The sequence below is a fragment of the Neovison vison genome, chromosome 6 (assembly GCF_020171115.1).
Source record: "Neovison vison isolate M4711 chromosome 6, ASM_NN_V1, whole genome shotgun sequence".
In the NCBI taxonomy this organism is placed as follows: Eukaryota; Metazoa; Chordata; class Mammalia; order Carnivora; family Mustelidae; genus Neogale; species Neogale vison.
The window spans coordinates 198,977,481-198,994,011 of NC_058096.1; the positions used below are offsets into that span (position 1 = coordinate 198,977,481).

Consider the following 16,531-nt stretch of genomic DNA (forward strand, 5'->3'; position numbering starts at 1 on the left):
CTAGAAAATACCCCTGACTGCTTCACCTCAAAGTAAAACACCCTGACTTCAGAGGCATCATGAGTCGGTTTGGACATTTGATGGAACTGAGGACTTTTTTGGAGCAGGTACCAATGAGAGTTTTCCATTTTAATCATTGAGAAGGAAATGGAGATGAAGCAGTGTAAGAATCACGAGTTGGTATTTGGCAGGGATGGCTGGCGGTTCTTGCATGAGTGGCTACAACAGCCCTCGGCCATTCTCTAGTGTCCCATTCTGAGTCTGGTTGGAAGCTTCCGGGACCTTTTTAGGATCCTGTAGACTTTGAAGGTTTCTTTAGCAATACCAGGTATCACAGGTGCCCCCATGGTCACGGCTATGTTGACTGCTGGCAGTAGGTAATGTCCTCACACAGTACCAGAGAGTTGGTCTTCATTGTTTGAGCACTATGGAGCTCTTTGAATTTGGTGGGCATTGTGGGTATCTTTGCTAACACATGGTGTCTGGGAACAGAAGTTTTACCTTCTAGATGCTATTAACGTTGAAGGTACCTTTGCTCGTCAGGAAGTCAGTTGGTCCCTTTTGTAGGTACTAACTGGATTGTTTAACTGTCTTGCTGTGAGCCACGCCCCCATGAATCTCATCCTTGTCCTGCTTCTTTTTCCTGCTCACCTTGCCTCCAGGTTTCTCCTAAAAGCATTCCCCAGACTATTTAGTCATTTGTTTTGTTTCAGATTACTCTCTCATGCTGCAAACAGATTGAATCAATGTACATAAGGATTGGTTTAGGTAAAGTGTCATAATAGTAAAAAAGTCAGTGCCAGGGGCACCTGGGTAGAGCCTCTGCCTTCAGCTCAGCTCATGACCTCAGGGTCCTGGGATTGAGCCCCACATTGGGCTCTGTGCTCAGCAGGGAGCCTGCTTCTCCCTTTCTCTCTGCCTGCCTCTCTGCCTACTTGTGATCTCTGTCTGTCATATAAATAAATAAAATCTTTAAAAAAAAAGAAAGTTAATGCCAGATACATAGTCAAATTGTGTATGTGTGAACAGATACAGTCACACTGTATGTGATCCTCCTCACACTGTCCTAGAATTTCACTCAAAGGTTGGTTAACGGGGTTGGTACTACAGCCACTATGGCATATTATAGTTCTCCGACCAGTCAAACTTTGATGTTCTGTCTGGGCTTTTGCATCGCTCATCTTTAGACAGAATAGATTTGGCCACCTCCAGACGGCTCTGTGTAATTTGAGATAACCATGAACCTCAAAAAATAAATGTTTTAATCTAACTGTTCTTTGATCTTCCAACGCTCCAGATTGCACCACTTACTTGAATCCGGTGGGGAAGCACATAATTGCTGACGCCCAGAACATCACCATCAGTCAGTACGCTTGCCATGACCAAGTGGCAGTCACCATTCTTTGGTCCCCGGGGGCTCTCGGTAAGTGGTTAGATAGAGTCCGCCACGTGGCCGGTGTGGGTGGTGACCAGTGCAGGGGTCCCAGTGTGACAGCCTCCAGGAACTGGGCACGTCTTGAACTAAGTGTAGCTTAGGCATGCTTGGGCCCAGATACACCACCTGCTTTGTTGCCAATACTTGCTGGACATGCACCAGGCTCGATGCTGGGCCTCGCGGCTCATCTTTTATTCACTTGGCTGTTACTGAGAGAGATGTAGGTTTGCAAAATGATAGTGTGTGGTGATGAATCACATTGACCCCTTGGCCTCTGGGTCTCAGCAGTATTCGGGGGACAGGTGACCTGCCCAAGAATGTAATGGCCTCAGCATCCAGCATCGGCCATCTCTGTGCCCACATGGATATCCAGGCAATGGCACATGCTGTGAATTTTCAGGAATATCCAGTTTTCATAAAACCCCCGATATCATTTTCTTGAAGATTTTTATTTATTTATTTGAGAGAGAGAGAGAGAGAGAACACGTGTAGGGAGAGGAGCAGAGGGAGACACAGACTCTCCGCAGAGCAGGGATCCTGATGTGTGGGACTCGATCCCAGGACCCTGGGATCCTGACCTGAGCAGAAGGGAGATGCTTAACTGAGTGAGCCACCCAGGCACCCCCCCATAAAATCACTTTATTTGTTTAAACCATGTAGGCTGAAAAAAAAAAAAACCAAAATGAAGAAACAGAGAAAAGCAAACCCACATTGTCTGTCCAGATTCCGGTTAGGGCAGAGTCTGCTATCCCCTTTAACAAGCTGATGATACACTAGAGAGGATGTGCTAACTGGGCGTAGGACATGGGCAGGGCTTATTTGTTCAGATGGGCCTGGGTGCGAACCCAGATTCTACTTCTTACAAGAGGCCTCTAACCCTTGCTGAGCCCTGCTTTGCCATCTGTAATGTGCAGATGATTGCCTCTTGGTTTGTGGTAAGATTTCCAGACACACACACATGCAGTATATTTCTAGAAAGAGCTCTTTTCTTTTTTTAGAAGTTTTTATTTAAGTAATCTCTACACCCAGTGTGCAGCTTGAACTCACAACCCTGAGATCAAGGCTTGCATGCTCCACTGACTGGGCCAGCTGGCTGCCTCTAGAAAGAGCTCTTAAAAAAATAGTAGCTGTTGGGGCACCTGCATCGCCTAGTCTGTGGAACATGTGACTCTTGATCTTGGGGTTGTAGGCTCAAGCCCCACATCGAGCGTAGAGATTACTTTAAAATAAAATCTTTAAGAAAAACACAAAATGAGGGAGGGAAAAGTGGCTACTGTTATCATCATCAGAACCTGGTCCTTGGGGTGCCGGGGTGGCATCTCAGTCATTAGGCATCTGCCTTTGGCTCAGGTCATGATTCCAGGGTCCTGGGTTCGAGCCCTGCATGGGGCTCCCGGCTCGGTGGGGAGCCTGCCTCTCCCTCTCCCACTCCCCCTGTTTGTGTTCCCCCTCTCTTACTGTGTCTCTCTCTGTCAAATAAATAAGTAAAAGCCAAAAAAAGAAAAAAAAAAAGAAAGATAAAAGAACCTGGTCCTCAATCCTATTCCTTTGACATTGCCACTGAATCTTAGAATTTAAAAAAAAAAAAAAAAAAAAAATCTGGCAAAGGGAAAAGTACAATAAAAGCCTGGATTTCTTCATCTGAACAGGGTAAATCTCAGAAAAATTCGACTGTAGGAGAGGTGAGTGCAGAGCGAGGGAGGATAGATAGATCAGACCCCCACGGGCCTGACTCACTTATCCATGTAAATACCGCTGGGTCTGAACGCAGCAGGTTTTCCAAAAATAACATTATCTTAACATTTAAAGATAAAAACATTCTCTGAGGATAAACGGGAAGTGGTCACTCCACGTATGGCTGCACAGCGGAGGGGCTGGCCTGACAAATTGCAGGCTCCTTTAGAATGAAAGGAAGGTACGTGAGCGTGTGGTTGGAAAACTAACAGGTGGAGTGGTGAGGGCAGAATGTGGTGCTTTTCATGCACCGTGATTTGTGGTTGGACAGGTTCTGCTTCTCGGAGGTTCTTTCAAGTCCTATCAAGGAAACTTGCTGGGAGACGGAGAAGCGTTCGGGGTAAGAGCACCAGCTTAGAGCCAGACACGGGCAGGGTTCGAGTCCCACATCTGCTGTTTAATTCCTTTGTGATCCTGAGCAAGTCCTTCAGGGTCTCGATAGCTGTTTCCTCATCTGTCAAATGGGGATAACACTTTCCTTCCATGGATGTTAGGAGGATTCGTGGGTTTTAAATGATGGAGAGGAGCAAATAAGTTTCCTCGTCGGAAGCTACTGTATGAAGTTGCTACACATGGAACTACGAGGCATTCAGGGTGTTGTGATAAAGGTGTCCCTCTGATGTAAGATTTACATTTGCTGCTTCTACCCCCATCCCCACCCCCACCCCAGACTTGGAGTAGTGGTTTTTCAAGCTGGTCTTTTAAATATAAGGACTACAACCACTCAATCCCACCTCAGCTGATGATTTTTTATGAAACTGAAATGTACAGCCTTGAATCCTATTAATTACCCAGCTTTTGTTAAATAGCAGCTCTGGGGACATGGCATGAATTAAATCTTAGTATAAATAATAAGGATTTGTTCAACTTTTTTTTTTTTTTAATCTCATAAGGGAAGTTCCTGTGAGATCTGCTAACTGGTCATTGGTCAAAGACCTTGGCTCTTGTTAGCATGTCTGAATCTTGGGCTGTGGGTCGGCGGGCTTTTACCCTCACAGGAAGCTTTGTACTTGAAATGCAACGTGGCAGTCAGTCAGTACCAGCACATTTTACACTGTGACCCCTGAAAATGTGAAGCTCTCATTGTGCCTCCTTTGCCCTACTCACCGGAAAATATATGTTCTTCATCAAATAATTATAGGAGGGGAGAACCTGTTCAAAAAAGATTTCCCTGTCCTTTGCCATCAGTAATTGTCCCACCTGGTTAATTGCATCCTATGTCATTACTTTTGCCCTGTGGGGGGAAGGGTTGAAATTGTCTCCTTGTGTAGTGTTCAGAAAGAATGCGAAATCGATATCGCGCCAACTGAGGCCGGCTTCGGGGATCTCCAGCTGCGGTTGGACCGCCGCAGTTTCCATGGGATGCAGAGTGCTGGGGCTGGCTCTTGTGATCAGCAGAGCTAATCCTCAGGTGGCAGGAGGTTGGGCTGGCGCCTTTCAGCAGCACGGTGGGCGTCTCAGGCCTCTGACGGCTGTATGAAGAGCACACACTGGGCAGCCCTTGGGTGTCTGCCTTTCAGGCCTGATTAGAGCAAGAACTGCTTTGTAAATCACATAGGCATTCTAAACTATTTAATCTCAAGCCTAGGAACCCCTTGGGTGCAGACATACACTTTGTTGGGAATTTTGTGCATGACTCAGTGAACCATGCCAGCAAATACAGGACAAAAACTTAAAGCAGAAACATGGTTTGGGGGGAGTCGGGTCCTAGTCAGCACTGGGAATTATCATCAGCTGAATACACTCCATCTGATGACCTAGAAATTATGTATTCCACGGTAGGCTTTTAGGATGAATTGTGACTTGAGTCTAAGCGTTGGAACCCTGATGTCACAGAGGCAATGGGCATTTGTGAAATAGCTGGCTGCAGTAGAGCTAATTAATTTTCTCTGAAATCACCTGGCCTGTCCCAGAGGAATGCAGGGCACGCGGTTTTCCTCTCTTAAAACCCGGCTATTCGGGCCGAAGTTAGAATTCCTTTAACTCTGGTGTGTAGGCGGAAAGGAAGGTAATCTGGGAGGCAGGAAAAGTGTGTTCAAAGGTAATTAGGTTTGCTTTTCATAAAAGAATTCTGCTTTGCTTAGGCATCGAATTCCTAAAAGGATTTCGAGTAATACTGGAGGAGCTAAAGTCGGAGGGAAGACGGTGCCAACAACTGATTCTCAAGGACCCAAAGCAGCTCAACAGTAGCTTCAAAAGAACCGTAAGTCACACACACGGAATGTGCTCCTGAAGACACGCCATTGTTCTGGGGGTCACGCCATGGTCTGATTGAACGTCTGTGAAACTGGAGAAGGAGGGGCTGTGGGGTCTGCCCCTCCTGCCAAGGTGGGCGAGAAATAGCTCGGCAATACCTCAAGCCTGCTCCACGCCCAGAGAATCTCTCCAGCACACACCTCTCGGGTTACATGTCCTGGAAGGTGGGTTTGTGCTCTCAGGAGGGTGTGAGCTCTTCCCCACCAGCTCTGAGGTTCCACATTAACCAGCCGTGGCTTCCCTGCCAGAGAACAGGCAGCACTGCCGATCTTTTATTCCCGTTAAATGTGGTCCTGAAAACAGACCCCCAGGTCTGGAAGAGTGTGTGGGTGACCGTCAGGGAGGCCTGAAGGTCTGGTGTGTAGGTGGAGGGTTGGGTGATTTCTTCATGATATCGTGTCTGTTTTTATTCCCTTTTAGGGAATGGAATCTCAACCTTTCCTGAATATGAAATTTGAAACAGATTACTTTGTGAAGATCGTCCCTTTTCCTTCCATTAAAAATGAAAGCAATTACCACCCTTTCTTCTTTAGAACCCGTGGTAAGTATGGCCTGCCTGCTGGGTTCCCATCGTGAAACTGCTCCTGACCCCAATGACTTTTGAGGGAGATATATTTAAGAGCCCACCAAATACTAGTGTGAAACCAGCATGGTGAGGACAAAAGCATCCAGAAAAAGTATCCAGAAAAGCAATTCTTAGAAGTTCACCTGACCTGGGGCGCCTGGGTGGCTCAGTGGGTTAAGCCGCTGCCTTCGGCTCAGGTCATGATCTCGGGGTCCTGGCATCGAGTCCCGCATCGGGCTCTCTGCTCGGGAGGGAGCCTGCTTCCCTCTCTCTCTCTCTGCCTGCCTCTCCATCTACTTGTGATTTCTCTCTGTCAAATAAATAAATACAATCTTTAAAAAAAAAAAGAAGTTCATCTGACCTGAGTTGCCCATTGCCAGCTGGTTCAAGAGAAGACATGATGCTTGATTTTTTTTTTTTTTTAAAGTGTGTGTGGGGTGCAGCTGCTGTAAGACAACCATAAATTAAAACCATTTGGGGGGGGGAGAACAAAAAAGTAGCCGTTGGTTTTGGAGATGAAGGGTAGATCATGAAATAATTCCATCTTTTTTTTTACCTGTTATCAGGAAAATGGCTTCTGTGATTGTCTGTTTTCAGGATTACATTAAGACAGTCAAATCAGTAACCCTGAGATTGCCTCTTTCTAGAAAGTTTGTTTAACATCTATGTATCAGGCCCCGTTCTAAATGCTTTCCTTTTTTTTTTTTTTTTAAGATTTTTATTTATTTATTTGACAGAGAGAGATCACAAGTAGGCAGAGAGGCAGACAGAGAGAGAGGAGGAAGCAGGCTCCCTGCTGAGCAGAGAGCCGGATGTGGGCCTCGATCCCAGGACCCTGGGATCATGAACCGAGCCAAAGGCAGAGGCTCTAACCCACCCAGGCGCCCCTCTAAATCCTTTCTAAATACTGACTCCACTTACCCCCATCCCGACCCTTCAGAGAATTTAATCCTCCCGTCTCCACTTATTAGATGTGGAGTTACACCCCCAGACGTTAAAGAGCCTCTGGCCGGAGCTGGGATTCGACCCCAGAAGTCTGACTCTCGAGTCCACACTCTGCAGCCAGCTGTGACACCTTCCCTTTGCCATCTGTTCCGCCCGTGCTGTGGCGCGTCTTTCCTCAACCTGAATCTCCGCTTTCAGATTCGGTGCCCAGGCATCCTGAAACCTGCAGCTGTTCCCTCGAGCCTTCCTGGTTGGGCTTTCTTGTCTGGCGTTCCAGGCCCCCGACAGCCCGCGGGCAGTCCAGTGCGACAGCCTTTCCTGCGTCCTTATTGCCGTCCTCCCACTCGAGGATGTTTTGTGCTCAACTCCAGAACTCATACTCTGGTTGTTGTCTTTTTGCCTTCCTTTTCTTCCTTCCTTTTTTTTTTTTTTTTTTAAGATTTTATTTATTTATTTGACAGACAGAGATCACAAGTAGGCAGAGCAGCAGGCAGAGAGAGAAGGGGAAGCAGGCTCCCTGCTGAGCAGAGAGCCCGATGCGGGGCTCGATCCCAGGACTCTGGGATCATGACCTGAGCCGAAGGCAGAGGCTTAACCCACTGAGCCACCCAGGCGCCCCCCTTCCTTCTTTTTTAACTATAGTTTCTGTGCAGCGAGGTTATTTTATAACACTTGGTCTCATTTTCTTAATTAAAATAGGATTCCATAGGGCAAAGACTATGTGCATGTTACATCTCAATGCCTGGCATATATAACCAATTAGAGGATTCGGATGCATTTATGAAAAGCTCGCTTTGATCAGAATTAACACAGTTTAAGGTTAATTTTTCCCGTCGGAATCAACATGTCTATTTGGAGGTGAGGCGGAGGCAGAAGATGGAATTTTATCACCGTTTCGGTGCCCTGGGATCTGGAGGCTGCCTTGCTTTTCTTGGCATTGTGTGGGCATTTGCCGGGGGGTTCTCCCTGGGTGAGCAGCATGGCATCCTGGACCAGCTCTTGGGCCTCTCTTACTGTGTTAGCATCACATTTAAGCCCTGCTTCCTACCCCTGTGGGTTTGGTGCTACTCCCTGGTAGATATCTCGATCCATTTTTAGACTCCATCAGAGCATTTGCTAGCGAAGGTCACAGCCATCCAGGACAGTTACCAACATCACTCTAGAGTTCTGTTGTGCCTAAACCCCTGGACAGAGGAGCAGGGGCTGGCTTTATTTCTGTTCACAGCTAAACCAGAGTCTGGCAACAGCCTGAACACAGTCCTCCTGCCCTTGGCTGCTGACCTTGAAACTCTGTCATGCTTGACAAGCTTCAAGAGTCTGGGTGACTTGACACTGTTTACATTTATTTGGCATAAAATGAAGCGCATTCATGTTTTTATGTTGTCTGATTTAAATTTTCATGAGCTATAACTACACTGTACTGAAAATCATTGCTGAATTGGCGTATCTTATACTTTTCCCCACACTACCCAGCACCGTGTATTTGTGTTTTATTGAACATCCAACATTTTTACTTTATCATATGTATTTTATTTCGTCATCCAAGAGGATGAAGAAAATGTCAAACTGTGTGGAAACTAAAACTTTGCGTCTTTCTTCATAGCCTGCGACCTGTTGCTGCAGCCGGACAACCTGGCCTGTAAGCCGTGTAAGTAGAGCTGGTCCCGTCCGTCAGGTCCTGCCCGCAAGGCGGTGTCGGGGGGGCCCCCTGGGTGCTCACTCTGGTCCTTCCTCCTCCCAGTCTGGAAGCCTCGGAACCTGAACATCACTCAGCACGGTTTGGACATGCAGGTGTCCTTTGATCCCGCGCCACACACCTTTGGCTTCCGTTTCTTCTATCTTCACTATAAGCTCAAGCATGAAGGGCCTTTCAGGAGAAAGACCTGTAAACAGGTGAGCTGCTGCTGTGCGCACATTCAGGAACACTGCATTATTTATTTATTTATTTATTTATTTATTTCTAAAAGATTTTATTTTTTTTTTGGGGTGCCTGGCTGGCTCAGTTGGTTAAGCCACTGCCTTCAGCTCAGGTCATGACCTTGGAGTCCCATAATCTAGTCCTTCATCGGACTCGCCCCCTCTCACGCTCTCTTATTGGTTTTATTTTTATTCTCTTTATTTTTTTTAAAGATTTTATTTATTTATTTGAGAGAGAGAGAGAGCACAGAGGGAGACGGAGAAGCAGACTCCCTGCTGAGCAGAGAGACTGATGCAGGGCTCGATCCCAGGACCCCGAGATCATGACTGGAGCCGAAGGCAGACGCTTAACTGACTGAGCCACCCAGGTGACCCAATATATGTTTTAAAGTGACCCCTGTGCCCCTGGAATTTGGATGGTTCAACGTGAATATGAGGCTTTATCTCAGCAATTGGTAGATAATCCAGAATGTTAGGTCTCAGGGACAACCCTCACTCTCCAGTTATCTACACACCTGCTTTCCCACGGGGGATGAAGCCTGGGAAAGGTATTACCAAGGAACCAAAAGAATTAAGTATTTCTAGTTCATTCTGCTCTGTTTTATTTTATTTTTAAAAGATTTTACTTATTTATTTGAGAGAGAGACAGTGAGAGAGCATGAGAGGGGAGAAGGTCAGAGGGAGAAGCAGACTCCCCATGGAGCTGGGAGCCCGACTCGGGACTCGATCTCGGGACTCCGGGATTGTGACCTGAGCCAAAGGCAGTCGCCCAACCAACTAAACCACCCAGGCGCCCCCATTCTGCTCTATTTTAAATATTAATTGGGTGCTCACTGTGTGCCAGTTGCCATGTTTTATGCTGATTGAATCCTTACAACTCTAGGCAACAGAGGCTGCTGTTACCCCACTCTACAGATGGGCGACCCAAGGCTCCGTGAGGTCATCTGGCTCGCTCAGAGTCACACAGCTAGTCAGTAGAAAATCACGTCTTGGAGCCAAGGCACTAAGATTTCAGGGGCTTACTGATTGTACATATAAACCAAAGTTAAGTAGAAACTCAACAACCAAGTTCTTAAACTGAGGGCTGTCAGCAAGGGGGGCAAATGTCTTGTGGAAGACCACAGGACCGGCCTCTAGTAAGCACCAAGAGAGGTTTTTGGTCATGGTAGCAGAACCTAGCACCTTCCTAGATGTGCTTCTGTCCTGGTGAGTTTTGCTTTCCTGTGGGCTCTTACTTCTGTCCTTGACCTCCCATCGAAATTACAGTGTATAAAATATGCCCAAACTTGGGCAGGTAATTTCTTTCCTCACCCTTTCAATAAGTAAAGGGTATTCTAACTAGGTTCCTTGTCTGCAAATGAAATAGTCCTGCTGAGGGCCCCACTAAATATAGACTATGACGGGGGTCCTGCGCTCTCCTGGGCTTTCCTATCAGAGTGAAGGTCAAATCCTGTGTAGCAGTTAAACAGGGTTGCTTACCGATCTAATTGATGTATTCTGAATGAACATGGTCAAGACAGGTGGCAAGTGTCCCTCAGCTCTGGGAGAAAAGAGAGGTCCGGATGACCCTCATCCAAGAAGTGAGTTTTTAAAGGGTTGGTGTTGTTTCTTTGCAGGAGCAAAATACAGAGACAACCAGCTGCCTCCTTCAAAACGTTTCTCCTGGGGATTATATAATTGAGGTATGTATAATTCAAGAAAGTCCTATTACTAATGCTACAGAGTGAATCTAGTTCATGAAGAATTCCGACTGTTTACAACACCAAAATTTCAAGCCATTGAAGGTAATGCATAGTTGTATTTTTACATAGTCCTCAACATGCTTTTTAGAAAGTTTATACATAATCAGTCTTTGATGTTTCTTATTCAGCATTTAAAATAGTTCATATAAATATTCTTATGAAACCATATAGTCCACATAACCATGATTTAGAATTTCTATACAGTATTCCTTTGTAGGAGAGGAAGAAATTCCTTCTTTCCTCCCTGGGTTCTGGAAGAACCAGGTGGTTTAGGAATTAAATTGATGTGAGACAGATTAAGGGGAGAAAAAAACCAGAGTCTTACTCAGTGTGCACAGAGGCCCCAAAATGAAATTGAAACCCAAGGAAATGACAAAGGCAGGCACAGCTGTTATGGTTTTTGGACAAAGAGATAATAAATTTGTGAAGAATTGACAGGATAAAGAAAATAGATGTTTGGGAGCTTTAATTAGGAAAGGGTTCTAAGTGGAATTTAGGCTGAGTTAATAAATTAGACAAAGAAGTAACAAGGTTTGTTTCTACAGTTCTCTCGACTTTAAAGTCCCTATCTCAGAAAATTAAGGATGTCATTTTTACTTTACAGGGAAGTGAGGGGATTTGTCATATGGGAGATCTATTTCCTGCTCTCAGGGGGACAGAGGGATGGTCTGAGGGTCCTTGTACTACTTTCTCCAGTAGTTACATTACAAAATATTTATTAGTAGGCCATCGTGTTACCTACTGCGGCAACCTGCTCTCGGCCCCTACTACAAAAATATCTTTTTTAAAATTTAGATTTAAAAACTTTTATTTTTATTTTATTTTTAAATTTTACTTATTTATATGTCAGCAAGAGAGAGAGGCAGTCATAGGGCAATGCAGGCTCCCCACTGAGCAAAGAGCCTGACTTGGGACTTGATCCCAGGACCCTGGGATCATGCCCTGAGCCAAAGGCAGGCATTTAACTGACTGAGTCACCCAGGTGTCCCTAAAAACTGTTAGTTAAACAGAAAGGAAAAGTTCTGCCCATTATATCTGCCTATACTTCTCTAGGTTTCTGCTGACATTTTCATTATCTGTATACATGAAGTTCTAAAGTACCACTGAAAAAAGCAAGCAAATGATAGTATTTTTCCTCTTTTATTTTAGATTCCTTTCCCAGTATCAAACATACCACAAAAATAGGAATAAAAGAAAAATAGAAAAGGAAATGAAAAATTTGTTCACAGCCCTGCTATTTAGAGACGGTCAACATGTCTTAACGTTTTGGGAGACACACGTGTTGTATGACTCGGTAGTAGTTTGTGGTTTTGAACAGACACACCCGCCGAAAGCATCAATGGCGGCCCAGTAAAACGAGCGACAGGCTGCCATTATAATGGAGGATTGTTAGAACGTGGAACTCACTAGCTGAGCTCACCAGTGAATGAACAATGTTTGATTCATGGAAGGCGATGAGGTTGAGAGTGTTGAGTTGGTAACGCAGGGATTTATCTGATTTAATGTCTAGTCTCTCCGCGCGTAAACGAGCCTCGGCATCCGCTCGCCGTCCTCCTGCCCCCACACTGTCCACGGATGGAAAAATGAATGAAATCTGTTGAGATGTTATTGCTTCAAAAAAATAATGATACAACATCCTCTGTTTTGCAGCTGGTCGATGACACTAATACAACAAGGAAAGTGATGCATTATGCCTTAAAGCCAGGTATGATTTTTTTTTTTTTTTCTGCATGAAATGTTGGCTTTGGAATACAGTAGACCATGCTATTTGATACTTTCTGTACTGCATGGTTTAGAAAATCAAAACACAGCATTTGAGTTCCTCTCTCTCTCTCTTTTTTTTTTTTTTAAATATTTTATTTATTTGTTTGACAGAGAGACAGAGATCACAAGTAGGCAGAGAAACAGGCAGAGAGAGGGGGAAGCAGGCTCCCTGCAGGGAGCCTGATGCGGCGCTCAATCCCCTGGACCCCGAGATCATGACCTGAGCTGAAGGCAGAGGCTTAACCCACTGAGCCACCCAGGCACCCGAGTTCCTCTCTTTTAAAAGATGTCCCCTCAAGGGTACCTGGTACCTGGATGGCTTGGTTGGTTGAGTGACTGAGTCTTGACTTTGGCTCCAGTCACGATCTCAGGGTCGTGAGATCGAGCCTTGTGTCAGGGTCCGTGCTGAGCCCAGGGATTCTACTTAAGATTCTCTCTCTCCCTCTCCCCCTACCCACCTCACTCTTCCCAAAATAAATTAATAAATAAAAATGTTCCATCAAAACAACTTTCCTTCCATCCTAATGTCGATGCCTGGAAGACGGAGGCCAGTGTGGTTGGTGTGTATGTGTGGGTGTGTGTGTCTATGTGTAGCTGGGACCAAAGAGTCACTTGTCCTTGGAAGAAAAGTGGTGGGAGGTGAGGTTTCCCAGGGCAAAATTCTCACACGTATTTACTGCCCGAGTGACTCTAACTGTTGAATAAAAGGAATCCTTTTATAAACACCAGACCAGTACTAACTAGAGAAAGTGGTCAGGGCTCCCAGAACCTGTTACACTGCTTATGTTTAAAAAGAGGAAAAGAGGGGTGCCTGGCTGGCTCAGTCGGTAGAGTGTGGGACACTTGACCTTGGCATTGTGAGTTCAAGCCCCACATTGGATGTAGAGATTCCTTAAGAATAAACTCTTTAAAAACAAAAAAAGGGGGGAAAAAAAAAAAAAGAATTCTCTTTGAATTTGTGCTGCTTAAGTTTCAAGCCTTGTCTTTGACATTTCCCAGCACATTCCCCATGGGCCGGGCCCATCAGGGCTGTTGCCATCACTGTGCCTTTGGTTGTCATCTCGGCATTTGCGACCCTCTTCACCGTGATGTGCCGCAAGAAACAACAAGGTATCTCTTTGCGTGGTGTGTTCCCCCCACGTGGGCAGGACATCAGCTAACAGGGGGACCCTGGGAGTCCTTGGGCCCTTGGCCCACTGCACCCCACGGTGCCCCCCAACCAAATGGGTATCTGGGAAGCCATGTGGGTCCTGTAGTTCCTAGCATTAAGATACTTGACTTTTTAACCGCAGGAGCTATGAACATGAAGCCATAATTCTGTTCCCAAACTCAGGGTAGTAAATTCAAGAACATAAACGAAGCCTGAAAATATGAGCGACGGGAGAGGCAGGTGTCGGTAGTGAACTTTTTAGGGAACTTGGAAATGTTTTCTATCTTAATCTGAGTGATGATTACACAGGTATATACTTAGATTAAAGCTTACCGAGACTACTCTTAAGATTTATGCACTTTACCTTTGTAGGTTATACCTCAATAAAGGGGTTTTCTTTTGGTTTTGCCTTTTTTTTTTTTTTTTTTTAAAGAAGGTCAGCTCTGTTAGTGCTTAATTGGGCTGGTAGGTACACTTGATTGCAAGATCTGCTCCTGGATGCTCTCCACTGACCAGAGTGGTCCTGATAGTTTTCTCAGCTTACCCAAGCTCATTTTCAGGTGAACAACCCATTTTGGCCATTTGTTGCTCCACTGGAGAGATTAGCTGTCCTGTTTCCAGTAGGGACCCCAGGGACTGGGGACTGGGAGTATCGACTATTGTTTCTTGAAGATGGCATTAGGTCCCTGAGTCTTAGGGCACAGGACAAAGCATTGCTTGTAGGCATCAACCCTATCTTCTTTTCCAATTTAGAAAATATATATTCACATTTAGATGAAGAGAGTTCTGAGTCGTCCTCGTATACCACGGTGCTCCCCAGGGAGAGGCTCCGGCCACGGCCCAAGGTCTTCCTCTGCTATTCCAGCAAAGATGGCCAGAACCACATGAACGTTGTCCGGTGTTTTGCCTACTTCCTCCAGGACTTCTGTGGCTGTGAGGTGAGGAATCAGAAGTCTCTTCTCTTCCCCCTGGGGAAGGACATGTGCTCCCTGTGCTCTCCACACTCTCTCCCTCCCTCCAGGCTTCCTTGGGCAACACCTGCCCTCCCCCAGTGCCTAGCCCCCTTCCAAATTGGGGTCAGCCTCACACTCCTCCTTCAGTCTGTCCTGCCCATCACCAGCACTAAATGTTCCCGAATCCTTAGTCTTAACCCTTCTCAGAGGCCTCTTGTGGCACCTACCTGGCAGGAAGTTTGATAAACATCAAGAAGACCGTGCGGTTGCCTGGAGGGGTATGGCCCATGCCCTGGGAACACGCAAAAGGAGTGGGGGGAGGTGGTCACTCAAGACATCTTGGTGAGCCTTGATGGGTCAGAAAGAGGATGGAAGATCAAGCATACTTTGGAGGAGTTTTGCTAAGAAAGGAAAACAATAATGTATCAAGGACTCAAATGGTCTGCCTCGGTTTCTTGCCTGTTCTCAAGTTAAACTATGAATATGTAGCTTTTCTATGTCATAGGGCTAATTTTAGAGTGAAGTTTGAAGCTCTCATGGAAGGCACACCCTATTTCTTACCAATGCAAGAACTGTACAATGGCTGTGTAATGAAAGTTACTGGTGCTTTGATACTGCCTGCTGGTGGGTTTCTCAGTCTCTCCATGTGCCAAGGCTGCCCCCTAGTGTCCATAATGCCTATTTACAAGGCTGACGCGTGAAGCTGAGGAGATGGGCAGACCCCAGCTGGTACTGAAAAACCAATTGGAATCTCTGGCTGGTGCCACACGGTCTTCAAACGACCCCTGTGCTCTGCTTTGTAATTAACTAGCCTCGGAGGTGGGGAACCACGTCTTCCAATTGTGAGTGTAGTAGTGCTTACTGTAGAAATTTTGGAAACTGGAAAAAATGACCCCAAAAAAAAAAAAAAATGACCTGCAATCTCACCCTGGAGGAAGAGGATCCACAGTTAATATTTGGTCTATTTCCTTTCCAGTTTTTTCTACATAGATGAACTCATGCATATGGTTTTGCATATGGGGGGTATTAGAATGATTTTTCTGTCTTTTCATTTAATAATTCTTTACACTATTGGAAGTTCTACATAAACTGCAATTTTATTTTATTATTTAAAGTTTTTATTTAAAACCCGTCAGTTAACATACAGCGTAATAGTAGTTTCAGGTGTGCACTATAGTGATTCATCCCTTCTGTACAACACCCAGTGCCCTCCTTGACCAGTGCCCTCCTTAATCCCCACCCCTATTTCACTCCTCACCCATCCACCTCCCCTCTGGTAACCATCAGTTGGTTCTCTGGAGTTAAGAGTCTGTTTCTTGGTTTGCCTCTTCCTTTTATCCCTTTACGATGGTTTTTGTTTCTTAAATTCCACACATGAGTGAAGCCGTATGGTATTTGTCTTTCTGTGACTGACTTACTTTGCCTAGCACAATACTCTCTAGGTCTATCCACGTAATTGCAAATGGCAAGATTTCATTCTTTTTTAGAGCTGAATAATATTCCACTGTAGCTATATACACACCACATCTTTATCCCTTCATCAGTCAGTGGACATCTTGGCTCTTCCCATAATTTGATTATTGTTGATAATGCTGCTATAAACACCAGGGTGCATATATTCCTTCTGATGTATGCTTTTGTATTCTTTGGGTAAATAACCTAGTAGTGCAATTACTGGATTGTAGGATAGTGCTGTTTTTAACTTTCTGAAGAAGCTCCATACTGCTTTCCAGAGTGGCTGCACCTTAATTTTAAAGAGCCAATTTTTTTTTTTTTAAAGATTTATTTATTTATTTATTTGACAGAGAGAGAGAGAGAACACAAGTAGGGAGAGAGGCAGGCAGAGAGAGAGAGGAAGAAGCAGGCTCCCCGCTGAGCAGAGAGCCTGACGTGGGACTTGATCCCAGGACCCTGAGATCATGACCTGAGCCGAAGGCAGCGGCTTAACCCACTGAGCCACCCAGGTACCCCTTATTTTATTTTTTTAAAAGATTTTTATTTATGTATTTGACAGACAGAGATCACAAGTAGGCAGAGGCAGGCAGAGAGACAGAGGAAGGGAAGCAGGCT

The 16,531-nt window shown here is 45.4% G+C and overlaps 1 protein-coding gene across 2 annotated transcripts in view; it reads left to right on the forward strand.

Annotated features, from left to right (window-relative positions):
• Nucleotides 1-16,531, forward strand: part of IL17RD (interleukin 17 receptor D) — a 74,604-nt gene that overhangs the window by 47,871 nt on the left and 10,202 nt on the right. For both annotated transcript variants that reach the window (XR_006385121.1, XM_044253325.1), the window contains exons 3-11: nt 1,298-1,423; nt 5,254-5,372; nt 5,846-5,966; nt 8,539-8,583; nt 8,677-8,828; nt 10,469-10,534; nt 12,245-12,299; nt 13,358-13,468; nt 14,262-14,446. Coding sequence is in view for 1 of the 2 variants with exons in the window: in XM_044253325.1 (XP_044109260.1) it covers nt 1,298-1,423; nt 5,254-5,372; nt 5,846-5,966; nt 8,539-8,583; nt 8,677-8,828; nt 10,469-10,534; nt 12,245-12,299; nt 13,358-13,468; nt 14,262-14,446 (980 nt within the window). In the remaining variant the exon portion in view is untranslated. The remainder of the gene's footprint in view (nt 1-1,297; nt 1,424-5,253; nt 5,373-5,845; nt 5,967-8,538; nt 8,584-8,676; nt 8,829-10,468; nt 10,535-12,244; nt 12,300-13,357; nt 13,469-14,261; nt 14,447-16,531) is intronic.